The sequence below is a fragment of the Myxocyprinus asiaticus genome, chromosome 14 (assembly GCF_019703515.2).
Source record: "Myxocyprinus asiaticus isolate MX2 ecotype Aquarium Trade chromosome 14, UBuf_Myxa_2, whole genome shotgun sequence".
NCBI classification, from domain to species: domain Eukaryota; kingdom Metazoa; phylum Chordata; class Actinopteri; order Cypriniformes; family Catostomidae; genus Myxocyprinus; species Myxocyprinus asiaticus.
Genome location: NC_059357.1, coordinates 34,484,614 through 34,504,869, shown reverse-complemented (window position 1 = coordinate 34,504,869; position 20,256 = coordinate 34,484,614). Strand labels below are relative to the sequence as shown.

At 39.1% G+C, this 20,256-nt stretch overlaps 1 protein-coding gene across 7 annotated transcripts; it reads left to right on the top strand.

Moving 5' to 3' along the window:
- Positions 1-756: 756 nt before the first annotated feature.
- Positions 757-20,204, top strand: LOC127452109 (ELAV-like protein 3). Of its 7 annotated transcripts, none has more exons than XM_051717326.1 (7): positions 757-1,148; positions 7,142-7,358; positions 8,712-8,815; positions 12,486-12,639; positions 13,630-13,855; positions 14,493-14,531; positions 15,249-20,204. In XM_051717326.1, the coding sequence occupies exons 1-7, from the start codon at positions 1,140-1,142 to the stop codon at positions 15,574-15,576; spliced, it is 1,077 nt and encodes a 358-aa protein (XP_051573286.1). In that variant the 5' UTR covers positions 757-1,139; the 3' UTR covers positions 15,577-20,204. The 7 variants fall into 7 exon arrangements, with proteins under 7 accessions (XP_051573286.1, XP_051573284.1, XP_051573285.1 ...); XM_051717324.1 differs by having other exon boundaries at positions 15,228-20,204; XM_051717325.1 differs by having other exon boundaries at positions 13,627-13,855.
- Positions 20,205-20,256: the final 52 nt, after the last annotated feature.

Here is a 20,256-nt window from a genome sequence, read left to right as displayed (position 1 = left end):
CACTGTAAGTGCCTCACTGTAACTGTGTTGTTGCGTTTTTTTTTTTTTTTAAAGAAAAGGATGGGTTATTTTTCACGGCAATTAACATCATGCCACAAATTCTGCTAATTGACCTTAACTTGTATTGAACCTAACATTCCTTTAAGTAAGTACACAGTTTTGTAGTCAGACAAAAAAAAAAAAAAAAAAAAAATGGCCAGGTATTTAAACAGTGAGCAGTGTTGTGTCCAGGAATGATCTTCACCCAGTTATGCCTTTATAGAATACACAGCCATTCTACCTTCTCAGTACTGAACAAATTCTGGCCTTATTCTTACCATTTACACCACTTTAGAAATGCAGTGCACCAGACTAGAGGACAGAATACGAGGTGGACGCTGCAGGAGGAGGACAAATAAAGCAAAATAAAGAAAAAATTGAACCTTGGGTAAGAGAGAGAGAGGGCAAAGAGAAGGAAAAAGCATGCTCCTGCCTTTTTCTGCACCCATCTGTTCGGAGTGCAGGTGGAGCTCTATTCACTCAGCTCTGCATGTGTGTTGGGGGGCAGGAAGAAAGGGAGGCAAAAGGAAGACTGGGGAGATGGTGGGGGGATGGAGGGGCTCTCTGTGATCTCTTCTGAAGGGGATAATGGAAGAGGAGAGCATTGCAATGGCTGCCATGTAGTACCCTCCCTGCACAATTAGCCAATCAGCAGCAAGCTCTGCCAGCTTGGAGGACACATAAAAGAAGAACATTGCAGCAGAGGCACAGAAGGAGCCTGCGAGGAGCTGGGAAATACACACACAACAGCAGAACCACAACACCCTCCCCTGGACACACCCTACTGGGGATCACTGCTTCTCTTTTTTTTTTTTTTTCTCGAAACCATCGCCCACGCCACACAGAGAGAAATCTCTCTCTCATCACCATCCTGAAGAAAACCCCCTTCTCCTCATTTTCACACTGCTGAGGAAACCTACGAGCGCACGGGCTGAGATTTCCTGACGAAGATTGTCTTTTTTCCTTTTTCTTTTTTTTTCTTTTCATTTGGAAACTGACGTTTTCATTTCTCCATCCACACCACGCTGTAAGAACTGCAAGCCGGCCTGAAGACCTGCGAATTGAAGGACCTAGATCACTATCATCTTTGTACATCAAGAATGGTTACTGTACGTATGCCTTTTTTGTCTCTTATATCCAAAGCATAACAATAATGCAATAATATGGAAATAATAACAGCACAAAATCAATTTTAACATCCTCACAACATTAACCACAATGTGTGGAAGACATCTAAATAGAATGAGCAAATATATCTGTTGGATGTCAACATAATGTGACAGCATATTTAGATGCAAGCAGCCAAATAATGTTAAAATTGCATGTGGTCAAAATATACACATACTGGCACACCTAATGGTGGATTCTGTAAACAAGATTAACGATTAGCCCTGGGTATAAGTAATGTGATACAGGCATGCGCAAGCATCACTACAGCCGTGCTCGCTTCTTCGACGTTTTTTTTTTTTTATGTGTGTGCAGAAAAACAATTGTCATATTAACAATTCGTAATAAGCACTGCGTAAAACTCGCCAGCCTTCGCAATATCTATTTTTACATCCGTTAATTAAATATATTCAAGCAATAATTAGGCATTAATAACAAAGAGAGCGGAGGAATTTCTCAGGAATAGCTGAGGTGCTGTCTAAAGGCAGAAGGGCGTAAGAGGGCACATGCTGTGAAGCTGCGATGGGGGCGTTCAGCCTCTCTCTCTTCACCTCAATGGATGCTCAAGACTGAATCTCGGAGACAAAACGCGATGCCTCGGAGGCTGAGAGCCCATAGAGAGCAAAGGCAAAGAAAAGGGTCGAGTCACTCTGAAGGGGGGGAGGGGAGATATTATGCATCCATCGCTTTGGAATAAATCAGGCGGTATTAAATTCCTTGCGATGCGCGAGACGGGAAACGGCTAAATGTGACATATAGCCTGCATATATACAGTATAGATATATAGATGGGTTTGTCATAAATCTGACTGATGAGTTGAAATAAGAAATAGGAGGGGGTTATGAAGGCCCGATGGCAGGCGTTTTGGGCGTGTCTTCTCGAAAACAAGACAGCGATGGCACGCGCTCAAAATCTTCACGCTGGGCGATACGGTTTCCATTGTCAAAACAATAACAAAGCAACTAGGCTAACTGATATATCAACATTTATGTCGCATTTGAACCTTATCCATGGATAAGTAGCTAGTTAACACGTTAAGTTGAATTTCTGACGTTTAATTCCTCAGACCTGCTCTACGTGAAGCGGCTTTGTTCCACGTCAAGAATAAAACACCGCAAATATCACGCAGATGTGAAAATACTGTATATGTAATACTCTGTATTCGTAACCAGCGTTGTAACTAGTCCTGTAATACTTACTTTAAGGCAATACTTATCACACGTGGCATGGAAATCCTTGTCAGCTCCACGACATTTGGCATTTGAGGTTAGAGGCTCTAGGCCTTGACAAATTGGCTTACTTAACGGTAATATCGCCTATTCATCACTGGCACCGCGAAAGGATGCTATAAGGACAGGCTGCCTTGTTTTACAGTGACCTCCAACAAAAGGCGAAGAAATTATGCGCTTCCCTCTCATATTCATTCTCAATAGATTGTGTGACTGGTCTATGGCTTGTGATGAATGAAGACCTCGCGGCATGCTGTTCCGCAGTCCTCCGTGAGCACGAGCATCTACCGCAGTGCCAAACACATAAAAGCGTTGAGTCAGATAACCTTCTCCAGGCGCTTACACAACTCAAGGACAAGGACATCACAACCGATACACAACACAATCGTCTAAATATACGAGCTCCTCGTTAATCGTCAATGTGCAAACGGAGGCTTTTGAGCAAAGAAAAAAAACGGCGTTTATATATCAACGTGAACGAGAGTGTGCGCCACTTTTAAGGCGGTTTCGTACGTTATAAGATCAGCAGGCCTCGTTTAGTTGGAATGCTAGAAAAGAATACGACTATTATTTTTTGAATAGTTGAGTCACTCATTTCACAGGCAACATAATGAAACTAACAGCAGAGGTGAAGGATTACAACGGTTAAAATGACCAATTTTGGACAAGTAAACAAAGCCCATGCTATATAGAAAATTGTTTTTAAACAAAAGAGAGACATTATGTGAGCTGTAGGAAGCTATTTCAGGCAGAAATGGATGTGGATGGCACATTATTTACATTCTGGAAATATATTTTAAATGTTATTATTATAAGTAGCCTATTATTAATATATATATATATATATATATATATATATATATATATATATATATATATATATATATATATATATATATATATATATATATATATATCGGGCTGTAGAATCGAGAGAAAGTGAAGGCACTTGCAATGCCCATTGTTCCGGAGAGTCCCGCAGCCTCTGGCCTCGACACAAAGCGCTTCTGTTTACATTAATATTCATAGTGCTGCCATGGTCTCTGTAGAGGAGGAACGGGTGGCTCTTTTGTTCGCTTGTGTCAATACGTTTATTCAGCAAAAAGGAGCCAGGATTTATGAATGCCCACAGAGCACACGCGTACTCGTCCAATCAAAGGACGAAACTATTACGATTTTCAACTATTCGTAAACGGTTGGACCGAGAAGACCGTGTTTATATTTTCGAAATCAAGAGCTAAATGTCCACTTGACGAAATGAACCTAGTAGCACGAAGGCTACTCCGAGGGTACTGTAGTTGTCCATATTTTTGAGATTTCAAACGGGATCCCCTTTGAGCCACTCCCGACTTCAGCACTCTGGATAGCGACCAAACAGTTACACTGAAATGGCCTACTGCGTTCTCTTCTTGTTAAATGAGCTGTATTGCCAAAATTATAATAAGACATTTAAAAATAAATATATACAAAATTAGAATGGAAATAAACACAGTTTGAAGGGAGATATGAGGAAATGTCTATTTGCGTGATCTTTTGCGCTGCAATTTTCACACGCGAAATTAACCCGACTGTTTTTTTCACCACAGAAAAAAAAATAAATAAATAAAATAAAAATAGTAATAATAATAATGACAAAGAGAAGGGTTTATCCGCTTTCTGTCTGCTTGCGAATATTGGGCTTTGACTTGTGTCCTGTTGTTTTACAGCTGCCACTGTGATCCCTTAAGCTGCAGTGAAAGTGTGCTTAATGCCTTTTGTTTAGGATAATCCTGTAATCTGTTACTGAAACGGCCTATTGGCAATCCAACATTCACATTTCAGCCAGAAGGCCGTCCAGACACATACATGAATTAAAAATTAAGGTCTGCTGTCACATGAGAAACGTCACTAGCACAGATTAATTTGTTGCATTTATATATAGAATTCTTGGTAGCATAATGTTAATTTGCAATAATGGGAATCGCTGTCCTGCCCGTTTGAAAATGAATGTTGACATGTTACACACACAGCTAGAGATTAGACCTGCCACATGCTTTATTTGTTTACCTCACCAGATCCAGTGTGGGACTGGGTTTATTTTAAGAAAATGGCTACCTGGCAGCACAGGGACATTAAGGAAGTGACATGAGGAGATAGTGTTGACAGTCAAATTGCTCTTTATCTCACACTGCAATCAGGCCTGTTTTTTTTTAATTTTTATTTTTTATTTTTTTATTATTATTATTTTTATCAGCATTGGCATGATTTCTTCTGGGGTGTATATCATGGAAATATATTTTAAACATCAGTAAGATTTATTGTAATTCTCTAAAATTGGCAGCAGTTTTAAATGTGTGAGGTGCCTTTTCTTACTTTTGTATATTGTGGCCAAAAATCCATGGTACTATTATTTACTACAACATGTAGAAAGTAAATCAACAGGATGTTTTTCTACAAAGTCGACTTTGCTGCCTTAAATTTCCCTACTTCAATCTTTTTGACAGCTCTTGACGGTCATTTCAGCAGACTCTAATTTCAAACTCACAAAGAGGAATCTTTACAGTCATTTATCCTTATCAGTGCGGTGGTGGGAAGTTAATAGGTTTTGCGTATGAGATGCAGGGCTCTTGTTTGCGTGCAAGTCTGAGTTCTTGTGTAGGCGATGCTGATGCAGTGCATTAAATATTGAGGAAGAACTCTCCTAGAAATAGAAAAGTACAGGCTGGGACAAGAGCGTCACCCACCCTCCGTGGCCATGCTTTCACTTTTGTTTTGTAAGCCTTATTTTTAATAGTACAAATTCAGGGACAGTTGATTAGATGTATAAGGAGCGCAGTGGAAAGAACTCCAGCAGTAAGCAGTCTCTCAGCTGTCTTTGTGAGTCATATATTTTTGGGATAAAGTGCTCCTCTACCTCTGTCATGGCAGGGCTAGTATCTGGGCAGTAAGATAGTGTTTGTGTCAGTCTCTGTGGCCAAAGAGCCTGTGCGTTGTGTAACTCGCTACATTCATCGCTGAGGATGGGTGGCTTGCCATGGAGAGGTTTACTTCAGTTCACATATCACATTTGCCCTGATCCTGTCACTTTGTGTAAAGACTCGCTCTGTTTGTGTCAACGCATAGACTGTGCCTGTTTGAGTAGGCTTTAGATTTACAACCCAAGATATTTCTTAGACTACAGGCTAAGGGCGATTGCCAAAGCACAAAGCAAATTTGTGTTTTAAGACAACTGTTTTAACACCCTTCATTTGGAAATTCTGATTCAGATGAATCTGAAAAATTGGTTGTCATGGCCAACAGTTTTGCCTTGATCCAAGTTTGCAGGCTTCCATAACTCGCTCATCTCTGCCTCTCTGGGCGTTCTCCTTGTCAGTGTCAGTTTGCTTGAGATTTACATTCTGCCTGCCAGAAAGCTTATTTTATTATTGCAAAACAAAAAGCGATATTAAGCCAGCTAGTTCTCAGTTTTATTTAGTTCTCGCACATACGTGCAAGGTTTGCTAAAAGTCAAGAAGCCAGCCAATAGCATCAGTCGTCAAGCTGCTGTTACCTGGGCAACCTGGTTAGAGGTGAGGCTCAAGACAAGAAAAAATCATTCTGGTGAAGAGACAGAGCGTAACAGAGAGAGATGAGAGGAAGGGGCAATACTAAACGGAGGACAAAAGAACAGACTACTCACACTACCATAAATTCACCTGTTTGCGCAACTATTGATTGTTCATTTGGAAATATGATGTTTAATTAAATAACAATTTCATAAGAAAAGTTACATTTATTTCCAATTACGCTCCCAACTTGTGGCATACGATTCTGCCTGTTGATTGTGGGGATTTGACGAAAAGATCATGGATGCATTGTTAATTAAGTTGGTGAGACACCCTGTTTCACCCCAGGGGCCAATTCTGAGGAAAGAGTCCTTTCAGTCAACTGTGGATGACTAATACATGAACATACATTACGCACGCCAGTCTGTGAGTTGTGGAGCATACCAGCCTTGGGAAAAATATAAAAAAATCAACAAAATAAATTCACATAAAAGCTAACAAAGACGGATAGCTCATGGTACAAGGCAGGGCGCTGGTTTTGAGCAGTCATACGCTGACAGAGGAAGCAAAAGAAAGGTAGCATTTAAGAGGGAAGGAGCATCTACAACATGCATACATCAGTTCTTTGAAAATCCCCTATAGGCCAAATTAAGCATCATGCTGTGCTCCACAGCAACACAGATGAACAGTCTTGCTTTTCAGATAAACAAGCTGTCAGTGAGAACTTCTAATCTTCACTGGAAGTCATTTTTGAAAAGATGGTGCCTTGTTTACAGGTTGAAATGAGAATGTTGTAAAATGTCTTTTTTTTTTATGGATCTGTCATCTCCGACCATCATCCTCCTCTTCAGAGGTTGTACTAGTATGTAATGTAATGCTGTCTGACTGTGGATAGAGAGAATGGGGGGAGGGAAAGAGTGAAAAGATGGTGACATCTGCAGAGCCAGGGGCAGATAGAGAGTTGAGGTGAGGGAGGAGGTCAGAGAAAGCGGTCAGGGGAGGAGGGGAGGTGGGATATTGTTCTCCTCCAGTACTCAACCCTTTCCGACACATGATTTCTAACCCCTCTAAGAGGACGTGGTAGTGCTTGAGGAGCAAGCTCTTGGGGAGCCAAGCATTCCGCCCCACAAATTATGGCTTTCACGCGGTTTTAGAGTCTGATTTGTCATTTTCAACCTGCAGATAATTAGCACCATGGAAACTCAGGTGTCCAATGGTCCGAGCGGAACCAGCCTACCCAATGGCCCCGTCATTAGCACTAACGGTGCCACAGACGACAGCAAAACCAATTTGATCGTCAACTACCTGCCTCAGAACATGACCCAGGAAGAGTTCAAGAGTTTGTTTGGCAGCATTGGAGAGATCGAGTCCTGCAAATTAGTCAGAGACAAGATCACAGGTAACTAAAGAACACCTCTCTCTTTAGGCCAAATATACCCACGCAAGTGAAAATTGGCATTAAACAGTGCCAGACATTAACTTTTTGATTAAAGTGATAGTTCTCTCAAAAATTACAATTCTCTCATCATTTACTCACTCTCATACCATCCCAGATGTGAATGACTTTCTTTCTTCTGCAGAACACAAACAAAGATATTTAGAAGAATATTTCAGCTCTGTAGGTCCATACAATGCAAGTGAATGGTGGCCAGAACTTTGAAGCTCCAAAAAGCATATAAAGTCAGCATAAAAGTAATACATTATTGGATTCCAGTGGTTAAATCCATGTCTTCTGGAGTGATATGATAAGTTTGGGTGAGAAACAGATTAATATTTATGTCCTTTTTTTTTTTTTTTACAATAAATCTCCACTTTCACTTTCAAATTCTTCTTCTTTTGTTTTTGGTGATTTGCATTCTTTGGGCATATCGCCACCTACTGGGAAGGGAGGAGAATTTATAGTAAAAAAGGACTTAAATATTGATCAGTTTCTCATCCATACCTATCATATCACTTCTGAAGACATGTATTTATCCACTGGAGTCTTATGGATTACTTTTTATGCTGCCTTTATGTGCTTTTTGGACCTTCAAAGTTCTCGCCACCTTTCACTTGCTTTATGTGTCATTTATGGACCTACAGAGCTGAAATATTCTTCTAAAAATCTTTGTTTGTGTTCATTAGAAGAAAGAAAGTCATACATATCTGGGATGGCATGGGGGTGAGTAAATGATGAAAGAATTTTCATTTTTGGGTGAACTATCCCTTTAATGGGCAATAATTGCCTACTGGAGTTATTTTCAAGGGGCATTTTTTCAGCTTTTTAAGGATGTATATTTTAGCTAACCATATAAAAATACACTGTGTGTCATATTTTATGTCATGTGCTTCCATTTAATTTAAATAAATTGTACATCTGAATAATTAACTAGGCCTAGAATACAATTACAGAAGATAGAATTAGAATTATATAACAAAATAAAATTGCAAGTGCATTTAGCTGCAAGAAACCTTTTAGTGACGATACCCTTCCAATTATAACAAAGGGTTTTATTAACTTAAGGGGTTTCTTGCAACCTGCTGCTGGTTAATTTCTTGCTCTGCCTTCAAACAGTAAAAGTAACTTGCAATTGTTACCACAATAATCTATTTCTACTTGATTACTTTGCTTGGTGTAACCTATTTTGTCAGGTTGATTTAGTCATAATAAATACAGTTAATGAAAGCACATTTTTTAGGTTACCTGGAATTGTTTTTTTTACAGTGCATCACCAGAAACACATCAAATGCATTCTTATTCATTTTATTCCAGGTCAGAGTTTGGGCTACGGCTTTGTAAACTATGTGGATCCCAATGATGCTGACAAGGCCATCAACACACTCAACGGTCTTAAACTGCAGACCAAAACAATCAAGGTAAGAGAAGCTCAGCCCTACACGCCTCAATCTCTCAATGGGGAGGAAGTGGGGAATAAAACAGAAAAAGCAAATGAGACACGACCCAAGACAGACGTGACAGCAGGAGAGGAGGAGAAAGGGCGGGGCAGAGAGAGGGATTGGTGGCAAGAACAAAAGGAGCAAAAGAAAAGAGAAAGTGGAGGTCAGAAAGCAAGGGGTTGTGTGCAGAGGTGATTGTGATGGAAATGTAAGTAGGGGGACGCAATGTAAGGCTTGGAGGTCAGCACAGAGAGGCCCATCTGCCTCCAATTTTGGCTAATTAGGGCCTTCTTTGTCCCAAAATTCAGCTGGGTTTTGGGGATGGGGAAGGTCTGACTGCGCTTCTGAAAGTGAGAGATTAATAAGTCCGATCTGCTCCTCCACCTGATCTCCACACATCAAAGATTGTGCCAAATCCGAGGCAAGTATCAGCTTATAAAAAGCTTCTTAAAGGGAGAGTTCCCTCAAAAATGAAAAGTCTGTCATAATTTATTCAACCTCATGTCGTTACAAACTAGTATGACTTTCTTTCTTCCATGGAACACAAAAGGGAGATGTTAGGCAGAATGTTAGTCTCAGTCACCATTCACTTTCATGGCATCTTTTTCTTTATACAATGAAAGTGAATGGTACCTAAGGCTACAGGTTTGTGGCGACAGAATATTCATTTTTAAGTGAAATACCATTTAAGGATATGTATGCATATCATATCATAGATCATGTAATTTTTAGCATTCAGACCAGTTTTATTCCTAACACCTTTATTAATAGTCCACAACATACAGGCTAATTCGAAATCTAAAGCACTGTTATTCACTGTTATTCACCAAGTTCTAAAGCACTGTTATTCGATGAATAATGACTACAGGCAATGGGCAATTTGCACAATGACATCATTGGCATAGTTATTTAAGCAACACTGAGTCCTGCTGCTATTGTCCTAATCATCTTGTTTGTTCAATGCATTCAGCCAGCTTCGCCACTGTTCACTGACATTCAACGTTCGTGTGCCTGTTGCCCTCGAATCCTTGAGTTGAGCAAATGTCATATTTTCCATGTCAATAAGGCATTGTTAGAAAGGCAGAGAGCCGGGAAAGAGGGCGGGAGGGAGGGAGAAAGGGAGACAGGGGGCCAGAGCAAAGGCTAGGAGGAGGCAGCTTAGGAAGCCGAATGCCAATGATGGGATTAGAGGCCTTATGGGCTGCAGGCACCATCTGTACTGTGGGAGAGACAGGGAGAGGGTTAATTATGGGGCAGCATCCCATCCCACAAATACATTTACCCCCCTTCCTCCAGTCTCTGCTGTAAACTCACCCACTCACTGCACAATTACACCCCTACCTCAACAATACTGCTGCTGCTTAGTCATACTTGCCTCCAAAAATCAAACACACATATGGTGGAACAACACATTGAATTCTGCCAAGGTCTGATGGAAAAACATGTATTAACCTGATTAAAATGTTAAGAACACATTTAAAACTTGCTCTTATTTATGATAAAATCAAGGTTAGTTGCTTTACCTATGTGTTTTGCTGTGTCAATATACATTGTTCAACAGATTGAAATTATGTCAAAGTTTAAGAGTCAAATGTGCAACAGTACTTGTTTACAATGATATGAGTCCATTGTTTAGATTAAAATAAATTATTTGAAAATGATTTAAAGTAATTAAATTAATTAATTAAAAATTATTTAGAACAATTAAAATACTACACAGAAAAATGTTAACCAAAAAATGTGGTAATATATACATTTACTGGTTTGATTAAGGGAATATTCCATGTTCAATACAAGGTAAGCTCAACATTGACAGCATTTGTGGAATAATGTTGATTACCAAAAAAATAAAAAAAATAAAGCAAAAATTAAAGTTACAGTGAGGCACTTATACAATGGAAGTGAATGGGGCCAATTTTTAGAGGGTTTAAAGGAGGAAATGTAAACCGTATAATTTTATAAAAGCATTTACATCCATTCTTCTGTTAAAACGCATGTATTATTTGAGCTTTAAAGTTGTTTAAATCGTCATTTTTACAGTCGTTTTAGGGTTTTAGGTTTTGTTGGCTACATCGTCATGGCATGAAACTGTAAAATTGGATTTAACATTACACAGGAAAGGTTAGTAAGCGATTTATCAGACTAAAATCATGTTAACATGCATATTGTTTATGTTTTGTGGCTTACTTTTAAAACAGTGAGTATTTTAACATTTACGGATTGGCCCCATTCACTTCCATTGTAAGTGCCTCACTGGAACCCAGATTTCTGCTTTTTTTCAAGAAAAGGAGGGGCGAGTCCAGATTAATTTTTGTGGTAGTCAACATTATGCCACATAATGCCACATTATGACACAATGCTGTTGACTGAGCTTAACTTGTATTGAACCCAAAATATTCCTTTAAGGTCAAAAATATTATTTTACAAATCTGAATCATCCTGACTAGATAAGGTTACACCAACAAAATATTTTTAAGGGTTAGATCTGGTAGAAATAGCTCCTTAAGGTAACAATTGCAGGTTGCCACTTTTTACAGTGTATAAGGCAATATAAAGTTGTACTATATGTGCAAATATTAGGTGTCTGCAAAGCTTTGATAGAAAATGATTTATATAAAAAGTAACAATAATAAAGCATTCCGCCCCACATTATTTTAATACTATAAATAATGTGTCTATTTGTAAATGAGAAGCATAAAATGTGAGTAATACTGTGGGATAGAAACAATGATACAGTGCAAGAATGTTTTGCAAAGTGAGAACACTACAGTTCGAATAGAGTATGAATTGGTATTGTGCTTTTTTGTTTGCACTGCTTTAGTTCTTTTTTGCTGGGCATTTTGTGAGGACGTGTGTTGGGGATTTGTCAGGGATGCTGGACATCTTGTAATCTGTTTACTTGGTTGCCGGTTGCCAGAGGAGCAGTTTCCCCTTGAGAGTGAAGACAAAGGAGAGACGGAGGAAAAGCAGGGGTTGCAATCTCCAAAAACCACTTGCGCACACACTGACACTATCAATCAAAGTCAATCTTTTTCAAGCAGAAACTCATAAATATACATATTTTATGAGAAAAATCTGTTCGCATCTCAAATACGACAGAGTCGGCACGGTGGGGGATTTTTAGGAAATATAGACTAGATATAAAAATTAGATGAATATTTTAACATCAAAACAAATGCCTAATTGGACTTGATAAAACATGACACGTCCCAATGCGTAACAGGTCCTAAATGCTGCTGTCTACTGGAAAATCTCTGCGCAGAATAACAGCTCATGATATCAAATTTTCCTCACGGCTCCCTGAGGGAGCTGGTCTCGAATCAGTGTAGAGGGTGTGGATGTGTCTGTAGGCTGAGTGTGAGTGTGAGAGTGGGCTTGTGTGCTGTCAGGAGCACTGTGAAGCTGAAGTAGTGTTTAATAAGGCATCCGGGTTTGGTTCGAATAAAGTACGTGTATGTGGATTTCAAGGAAGGAGGGATGAGAGAGAGTGGGCGGATGTCTCGCCTTTGAGCGTGGCAGTGCTATGACATATCTGCTTTGACTACACTTGAAAGTGCACTGCTGGGAGTTTTAGGTCTGTCATAGTTGTCTTGATGCATGCTTCTTAATATTTCTATTAAAAGCAATATTTTATGTGTGTGCGTTATAGGTGTCTTATGCCAGACCCAGCTCAGCTTCCATTCGTGATGCCAACCTGTACGTGAGTGGGCTGCCCAAAACTATGAGTCAGAAAGACATGGAGCAGTTGTTTTCTCAGTATGGACGGATCATCACCTCACGCATCCTGGTCGACCAGGTCACAGGTAAACGTTAACTCACTTACACAAACAGCATATGCTCCCTAAGGGTAGACTTAAACCCTAATTAAAGCTGTGGATGTAACGGTAAAAGTAGGCCATGTGCTTTAAAAAATTTTGGTGTCTGCTTTATAAGGTCTTTGAAAGGCTGTGTAAGGATCATAAAGTGATACCCAACCAAAGCATTCACTTTTCTGCAAGGTTGGGCAAAATTCTGAATTTATAAAATGTCTTTTTTCTTTTTATTCAAAAGTTTGAATTTGAATTGGCCACACCCACCAGGATGTTGAATTTGAATTGGAATGACAGGAAGAGGAATACAAGACAAAGTAATACAAAACAAATTTCGGTAACACTTAATTTTAACTTAATGCATTAGGTTTCATAAACAAAATATTTTTATTTAATTTATTCATCTTTGTTAATGTTAGTTTATAAAAATATTAAATTTTTTTTATTGTTAGTTCATGTTAGTTCATAGTGCATTTAATAATGGTAACATATACAACTTTTGATTTTAAAAATGTATTACTATATGTTGAAATGAACATTAACCAAGATTAATAAATGTTGTAAAAGTATTGTTCATTGTTAGATCATGTTAACTTATGTTAACAAATGGAACCTTATTGCAAAGCGTTACCTACATTTCTTATAATTTTTAATTTACTTAATAATTCATAGTGAAAAATTAATTACATGCATTTGTATCATACATATCTGGGATGGCATGAAAGTGAGTAAATGATGATCGAATTGTCATTTTTTGGGTGAACTATCCCTTTAAGGCTGTAGTACTCTCAACAACAGTTTAACAGTTTTACCATGTCTAAATCCATTCTGCAGAATTCTGCTGATTTTCCAAAAAAAAAAAATTGGTGCAGAAAATGCCAAAAAGGTCTGCAGATTCTGTCTGGGTCTCCTTATCACCCATCAAATTAATTCATGATAGCCTGACGTAAGTACTAACATTGCTTTGCCTTCTGCTTGGAGCAGGTATATCCCGAGGAGTTGGCTTTATCCGGTTCGACAAGAGAAATGAGGCTGAGGAAGCCATTAAAGGCCTTAACGGTCAAAAGCCCCTAGGCGCTGCCGAGCCCATCACCGTCAAGTTTGCCAACAACCCCAGTCAGAAGACGGGACAAGCCCTGCTTACCCAGCTCTACCAGACAGCCGCTCGCCGCTACACCGGCCCTCTGCACCACCAGACCCAGCGCTTCAGGTACTGCCCCCATCCGCAGCCCTTACCCCTACTGCACCTTCTCTTCCTCTGCCGGTCTTTCCTTTAAAGGGATAGCTCACCCAAAAAAATACAATTCTGTCATCATTTACTCACCCTCATGTTGTTCCAAACCTATATAACTTTCTTCCGTGGAAGGTTCCAAGAAACTAATGAAGACTTGGAACAATATGAGGGTGAGTATATTATGACAAAATTGTCATTTTTGTGTGAACTATCCCTTTAAACTGCAGCACATTTATGCCATCAGGGGGGATTTTAAGTATGTGTGTAAAATCTTCTTTAATCCATTCATAAAGAGTGCTTCAAAACAACTGCCCTGCTAAAGAATACCTTTAGAGACAAAACACAGCATTTGTGAATCAGTCATGGCGCTGAAGTATTCAGAAGCATTCATCGCTGCACAAACATGTGTACAGTACTAGTAATCCATTGCCTGAGGGCTCTGTAAGCACTGTGTCAGTGTGATGGGCGAGCTGAGCTTACTGATTGGTGGATGCTGTGCCCAGTAAAGAGCTCCCCCTGGTGGCTGAATGGACTGTATTAAAACACCTTTCTCTGGTTGTTGGATCTTGCAACTAATATCTTCACCTCCATCACTCTCCCTCTTGCGTTGCAGACTCGACAATTTACTAAACGCCAGCTACGGAGTCAAGAGGTAATTTCCCCCCCAAAAAAGGTGTCCTTTCAAAAGCATCCATACCTAAACAAGCTCAAACAAAGTGCCCGGAATACCACCTGCTGACTTTAAAGTAGAAATACCATTTCAGTAGACTAGATTTGCATAGCCAATTCACATCTAGTAAAACGATGAGCTAGAGTCGCTCACAGCAGGACATTCTGGCATGGCTTTGTTGAACCTTTTCATTCTTTTGGTTGATTCCTCGACTGAACTGATTTGAATGTATTTCTGTATTAAACTAACATTATTTTTCTTCAGTTTTGGTTGCTTTAATGTCCTTTTTTTCCACCAGCATGGACATACAAGATTGTCTCCTCTGTTCGTTCCAATTTTCTGTTGATTTGTTTCTGATTTGCCTTCATCCCTCTCTAGGTTTCTATGTTTTGCTAAATATTGTGATTTTGTTGGACATTGTGAATTCCGTGTCCTATTTCCGCAGAAACTTTGGTCAACAACAGGGAATATGACTTAAATTTGTCAGAGAATGTGTTAGCAAGCCTAGTCTTTTTATGTTTTAGGTTAAAAGCAGATAGTTTGGTTGTTACTTGCTCATTCTTTTATCGACTTAAGGCTGTGGAGATCAAGTTCGAGTGTCCAGACTTACCAAATTGGCAGGAACATGTGCAAATGAGAAGCATCCTGTGTCGAACTTCAGAATGACACCCATGGTAGCTCTCCTTCTTTCTTCCCCAGATTCTCCCCAATAACCATTGACAGCATGACCAGTCTAGCTGGAGTCAACCTAACCGGGCCCACCGGAGCCGGCTGGTGCATCTTCGTCTACAACCTGTCCCCAGAAGCTGATGAAAGCGTCCTGTGGCAGCTCTTTGGGCCGTTCGGTGCCGTCACAAACGTCAAGGTCATCCGTGACTTCACCACCAACAAATGTAAGGGCTTTGGCTTCGTCACCATGACCAACTATGATGAGGCAGCCATGGCTATCGCCAGCCTGAACGGCTACCGCCTAGGCGACCGCGTGCTGCAGGTCTCCTTCAAGACCAGCAAGCAGCACAAGGCTTGAAAGAAGGCCTAGTCACTATTGTTCTTTAACATACAGGGGAGCCGCTGAGCTCCCTGTACATTCACTCTACATGGGCCTGGACTGAGTCTCTCTCTAACACACACACACACACACACACACACACACACACACACACATTTAGTTTCAAACAAAAACACATAAGCAGAGTTTCTTTTCTTTTATCTTTACACAACATGCAAGTCCTTCCCAACGTTTGCCTGTATTGAATTAGCAGAAGTGTGAGGCGGGGCTGGGGATGACATGGAGAACAGTCTAATGAATGTGACAGAGAATGTCTGCTGAGAGCTTTGATTTAATTCAGGCAAAGTAAGAGAACTGGTCAACGAAATACTGAAGAAGAAAAAAGAATCAAATATGTGCAATTTACCCAAAATCTTGCCCCAGTAACTCTCCTGTCTGGCTTCAGAGGATGTAGTCACTTTTTTTTACACTTGGGCATTTTGAATCAGTGATTTTTTTTAGAGAAAAATTATCAAATAACAGTGTTCTCTTATATATATATATATATATATATATATATATATATATATATATATATATATATAATGATATAAGTATATATTCAACATTTAAGGTGATTATGATAGCCAAATATGTAAGCATTTTCTAGAACTTTGAAAAACGGTTTCCTGGCTCTACATTAGGTTGCAACCTCGCCTTATGGCACCACTCACCATACATGAGCTCCATCCAGACAGCCACTGAACAAACTGTGTGGATGGTAGTCACAAATCGAGAGGTCACCGGGGGTCATAGCAATCACCTCAGCACACCAAAAGACAAAATTCATCATAGAGACACTCACATATGCACACAAGTACCTCCACAAGAGGGCATAGCAAAGCATATCACAAACATGGTGACCAAGAATCTCCTTGTATTTTTCCACTAGTTAGAATCTAGAATTGATTCCACCACATGCAGTCGTCTGTGTAAATAGGAGAATTTCAACAGTGTTCCCATGGTGATAGCATTTGTAATTCTTTTGAAAATCTTGCCAACCGACAATGAAGGCCAACAGCGGCATCCAGAACCATGTTAGAACATTTAAACAAGTTCATATGTAAGAACGGTAAAAGGGCTTTATATCAGCTCTCCTTGTTAACCTCTCAAGTGGACTTTGAGTTGTCCATAAGAAGGTAATGTTGAATGGGAAAAGCTGTTATGGAGGTCAGGGGTCAACTTTGCCCTTCATAACCTTTTAGCTCCATTCACTAAAGCAGGATTATATCTATAATAACCTCTAAAATTACTTTTAGCCCCTGCAAATCCAAAAGTAATGCCCTTATCTGCAAATCACACCCACGTGACCTTCAAAAATCGAATGTTACCTAAAAATACTCATCTCACAAATGATAAATTCCCTTATAACTTAATGACAATGCCCAAGTTGGGACTAGCTGTCCACAACTAGCTGCGAGATAAACATAAACTGTTACATAGGGAGAGACATCGCTGTGAAAACGCAAAACTTCACGTTATATGACAAAAAAGAACTGAAAGATGTAAATGTGTGTTCAAATCAAGTGACATTTTGCTTTTCTAAATAACGCTGTGTTAGCCAAAGAGGACAATGATCTCTTTGAAAGGATTACATTAGAGATTAATATATTTTTATATCTACAAATAAAAGAAAAACAAGACCTTGTGCAACATTTTTAGATTCTTAAGCATGGAAATCTTTGAACACACCACATGGATTTTATTTTCTGAGTTTTCGACTTTGGGAAGAGAGGGTCAGTCTGCGGTGTCGGGACTAAGATTTACACACAGTGGAACCATTTCATTTAAAAAAATAAAAAAATAAAAAATTAAACATATGAAACAGATTTACAAAAAGAAGAATCAGCAGGCAGGTAAATGTATGCATTAAGCTTAAAACCTTTACAGTGAAAACAAGAGTTGCTTCAGTGAAGATGCAGTGAAGCTCTATGGCGTCAAGCTGAACACCATAAACTAGGAGGAGCACTAAACCCAGAGCATCTCATCTCCTATCGGCAACAAAGATGAAATAAAGAATACACTTTAATGCTTCAGCATGTTCAGTGCACCAAAATAGTCGAAAATTGACAAAATACAATGTAGCTGCACTTAACAATGTAATCTAATCCATAGTGAATTCTGTTCGCCAGTATGTCATCACACAAGGCAAATGTCGTCAATCATTGTGCTGTCTAGATTTTTTCGTTGTTTCATTTCTTCTCAACATATCTCCTGTATTCCATCATCAGTTCATACTGGCACCTGACTTTGCTCCTTTGCACAAGCACTAACCAACCAAGGGATCTTAGCTTTGTCACTTATGAAGGGAAAAGTCATTCTAAAACATTTAGCAAGAGTGTGACCGCACACACAAACTAGCCCCTAGCCACACCCCATCGCACATATCCAAGTGTCTCTGAGCCCTCCACATCATATCCATTGTATCAAAACTGTGATATACATTAAATTAACCCCTCTCAAATGACATTTCATATTGACATCGCAAAACAGCCTTTTCTTTCACTACCGCAACATATTGGGGAACGTATCAGTGGTGTGCTCATAAATTCAAGATTTGTCCACCCTTTACAATTTGCAATGGGGGCAAGCAAGGGTTGATACATTAATGAGCAACCAGGGCAACTCTGAATTGCACCTGGCAGCCAAAGGAACAGAGGCATAGTGGTGTCATCCCTCTGGCAAAGAGTCCAAACAAGCCCTTTAGCTACATCCAGAGTGCTCCCAATCCCCCCGTAATCTCAGAGAGCCAAGGACAATGGCAGGAAACAAACATACTGCACCGCTTGAGCAACTACAATAATCATTAAAAAAAAAAAGACAAAAAAACTTTCCTATGGAACAGTAAGTGCAATGTGCTTCATTTTTATATTGACTGAGAACAAAAGATATATATATTTTTAAAAAAAGAAATTAAACGTCACACTGAAATGGTTTGCAGAGTAGTGAAAGGATCAAATGTAACGAACAACGGAAAAAAAAGTGTTAACTAACAGATTCATTATAAGAATCAAGCAAGCACCGAGAGCTCTGATCTCTAAAAAAAATTCAATAATCCCTTCCTCTGCCCCCTTATTAGTGCTCTGACCATTCAAGCTAAAACAAACAGCCGTCTGTGGTACAGAAAAGAGCAATTCTAAAAGATCGTGAAAGGAAAACTGTCTAAAATATCATCGGTTTTAGCCCATGTTGATTTCCAAATATAATTTTTCCTGTAATTTATTGATTTACTTTACATATCAGAATCACGTTAACTTAGCGTATTTGTGTTGTTGATGTTGCCATAGAGGACACACGTGGGTCGAATATTTCGTTATGGTTCCTTTTACTGGGTACGATTTATTATATTTGTTTCCATATTTTATAATTAGTTGCTGTTCTTACAGTGTATACAGGTTTTAGAATTAGTTAGAATTATTTCTTTTCAATCAAAATGTGTTTAATTGTGTTTGTAAAAGTCTGTGGTAGCTTTTGTTGCAACAAATAATTTAAACAAAAAAATTCAATATAGCGCCAATGAACTTGTATTATTTGGGCGACTTTAAGCTTGTAGTTTTAACTTATTGTTAACTTAAAAACTATTTATTATCATTATTATTATTGCCTCGTATGAAAGTATGTTTTGTGTATATTTATGGTTAATTTCATTATATTTGCAAGTTTAAATACTTTTAATTTTGCCAAAATGTGGTTACACTTTTTTGTTTTTCTTTAAAGGGAACAAATAGATTTAAAAAAAAAAAAAAAAAAAAGAAAAAAAAAAGCTTTAGAATTACAATTTGGAAAAGTTCTCCATAGGCAAAGAATGCACTGCTATATTAAACTAATTGAAGTGTATAAACATACATGCTGTGTGCTAGATGTTATGCCTTTAATGCCTGTGTTTTGTTTGTCTTGTTAAATGAAAACCTTTTGATTATTTAATCGAATCACAGTCTTGTTTTTCCAACCACGTTCAGAACCCCATAGTGAGTCAGGGCCCGGGGGGAGACCTGGGGCGGTGAGGGCCGGCCTAGGCGCGGTCCAGCCTAGGGTCTGGACCCTCAGTCAGGCCTAGGGCTCAGTGCACTCGCCAAATACCTCTCATTTTGCCTCCATACAGCCATGCCTAGGAAATAAAATGGGAGTCAATGGTGGGCTATAGGGCACAATAATGCAGACATGGGCGAAGAAATGGCAGCAGGAGGAGATGGGCAAGGCGAGGCACTGAGCTAGTAAAGGGGTCAGTGGTCACTCTGTTTCTCAACAAGTTGTATTTTGTGTCAGTTATTTTAGGAGGGACACAGTTACTTAGCAACGTTCTTATGAAACCATTTTCCAGGAATAACAGAACAATAACCAAATAAACAAATGAACAAAAAAACTATCAAAAAGCAGAACTCCTGATCTCAGTGTCTGTGTGTCACGAATAAAAATCTCATCCTTCCAAACATGAAAAAACGAACAAAGAAAAACACATTACAAAGGGGAAAAAACAATACACCTTTCAGTTTAGTTTAGGATATTTATTACTGGGATTTCAGCTGAAGACGCTTGATGACTTTTTCATGGAATTGTTTAATTATTTGTACTTTACATGCCAGAAAAAATTAAAGATATGAATCTCATTGTTTTCTTTGTGCTGTTTTTTTTGGGGGGGGGGGGGGGTTGTGCATCAAG

Coding starts and splice junctions, on each gene's coding strand:
- LOC127452109 (XM_051717323.1), top strand. Junction 12,640..13,626: donor CCTGGTCGACCAGGTCACAG/GTAAACGTTAAC, acceptor TTCTGCTTGGAG/CAGGTATATCCCGAGGAGTT. Junction 14,532..15,227: donor GCCAGCTACGGAGTCAAGAG/GTAATTTCCCCC, acceptor CACCCATGGTAG/CTCTCCTTCTTTCTTCCCCA.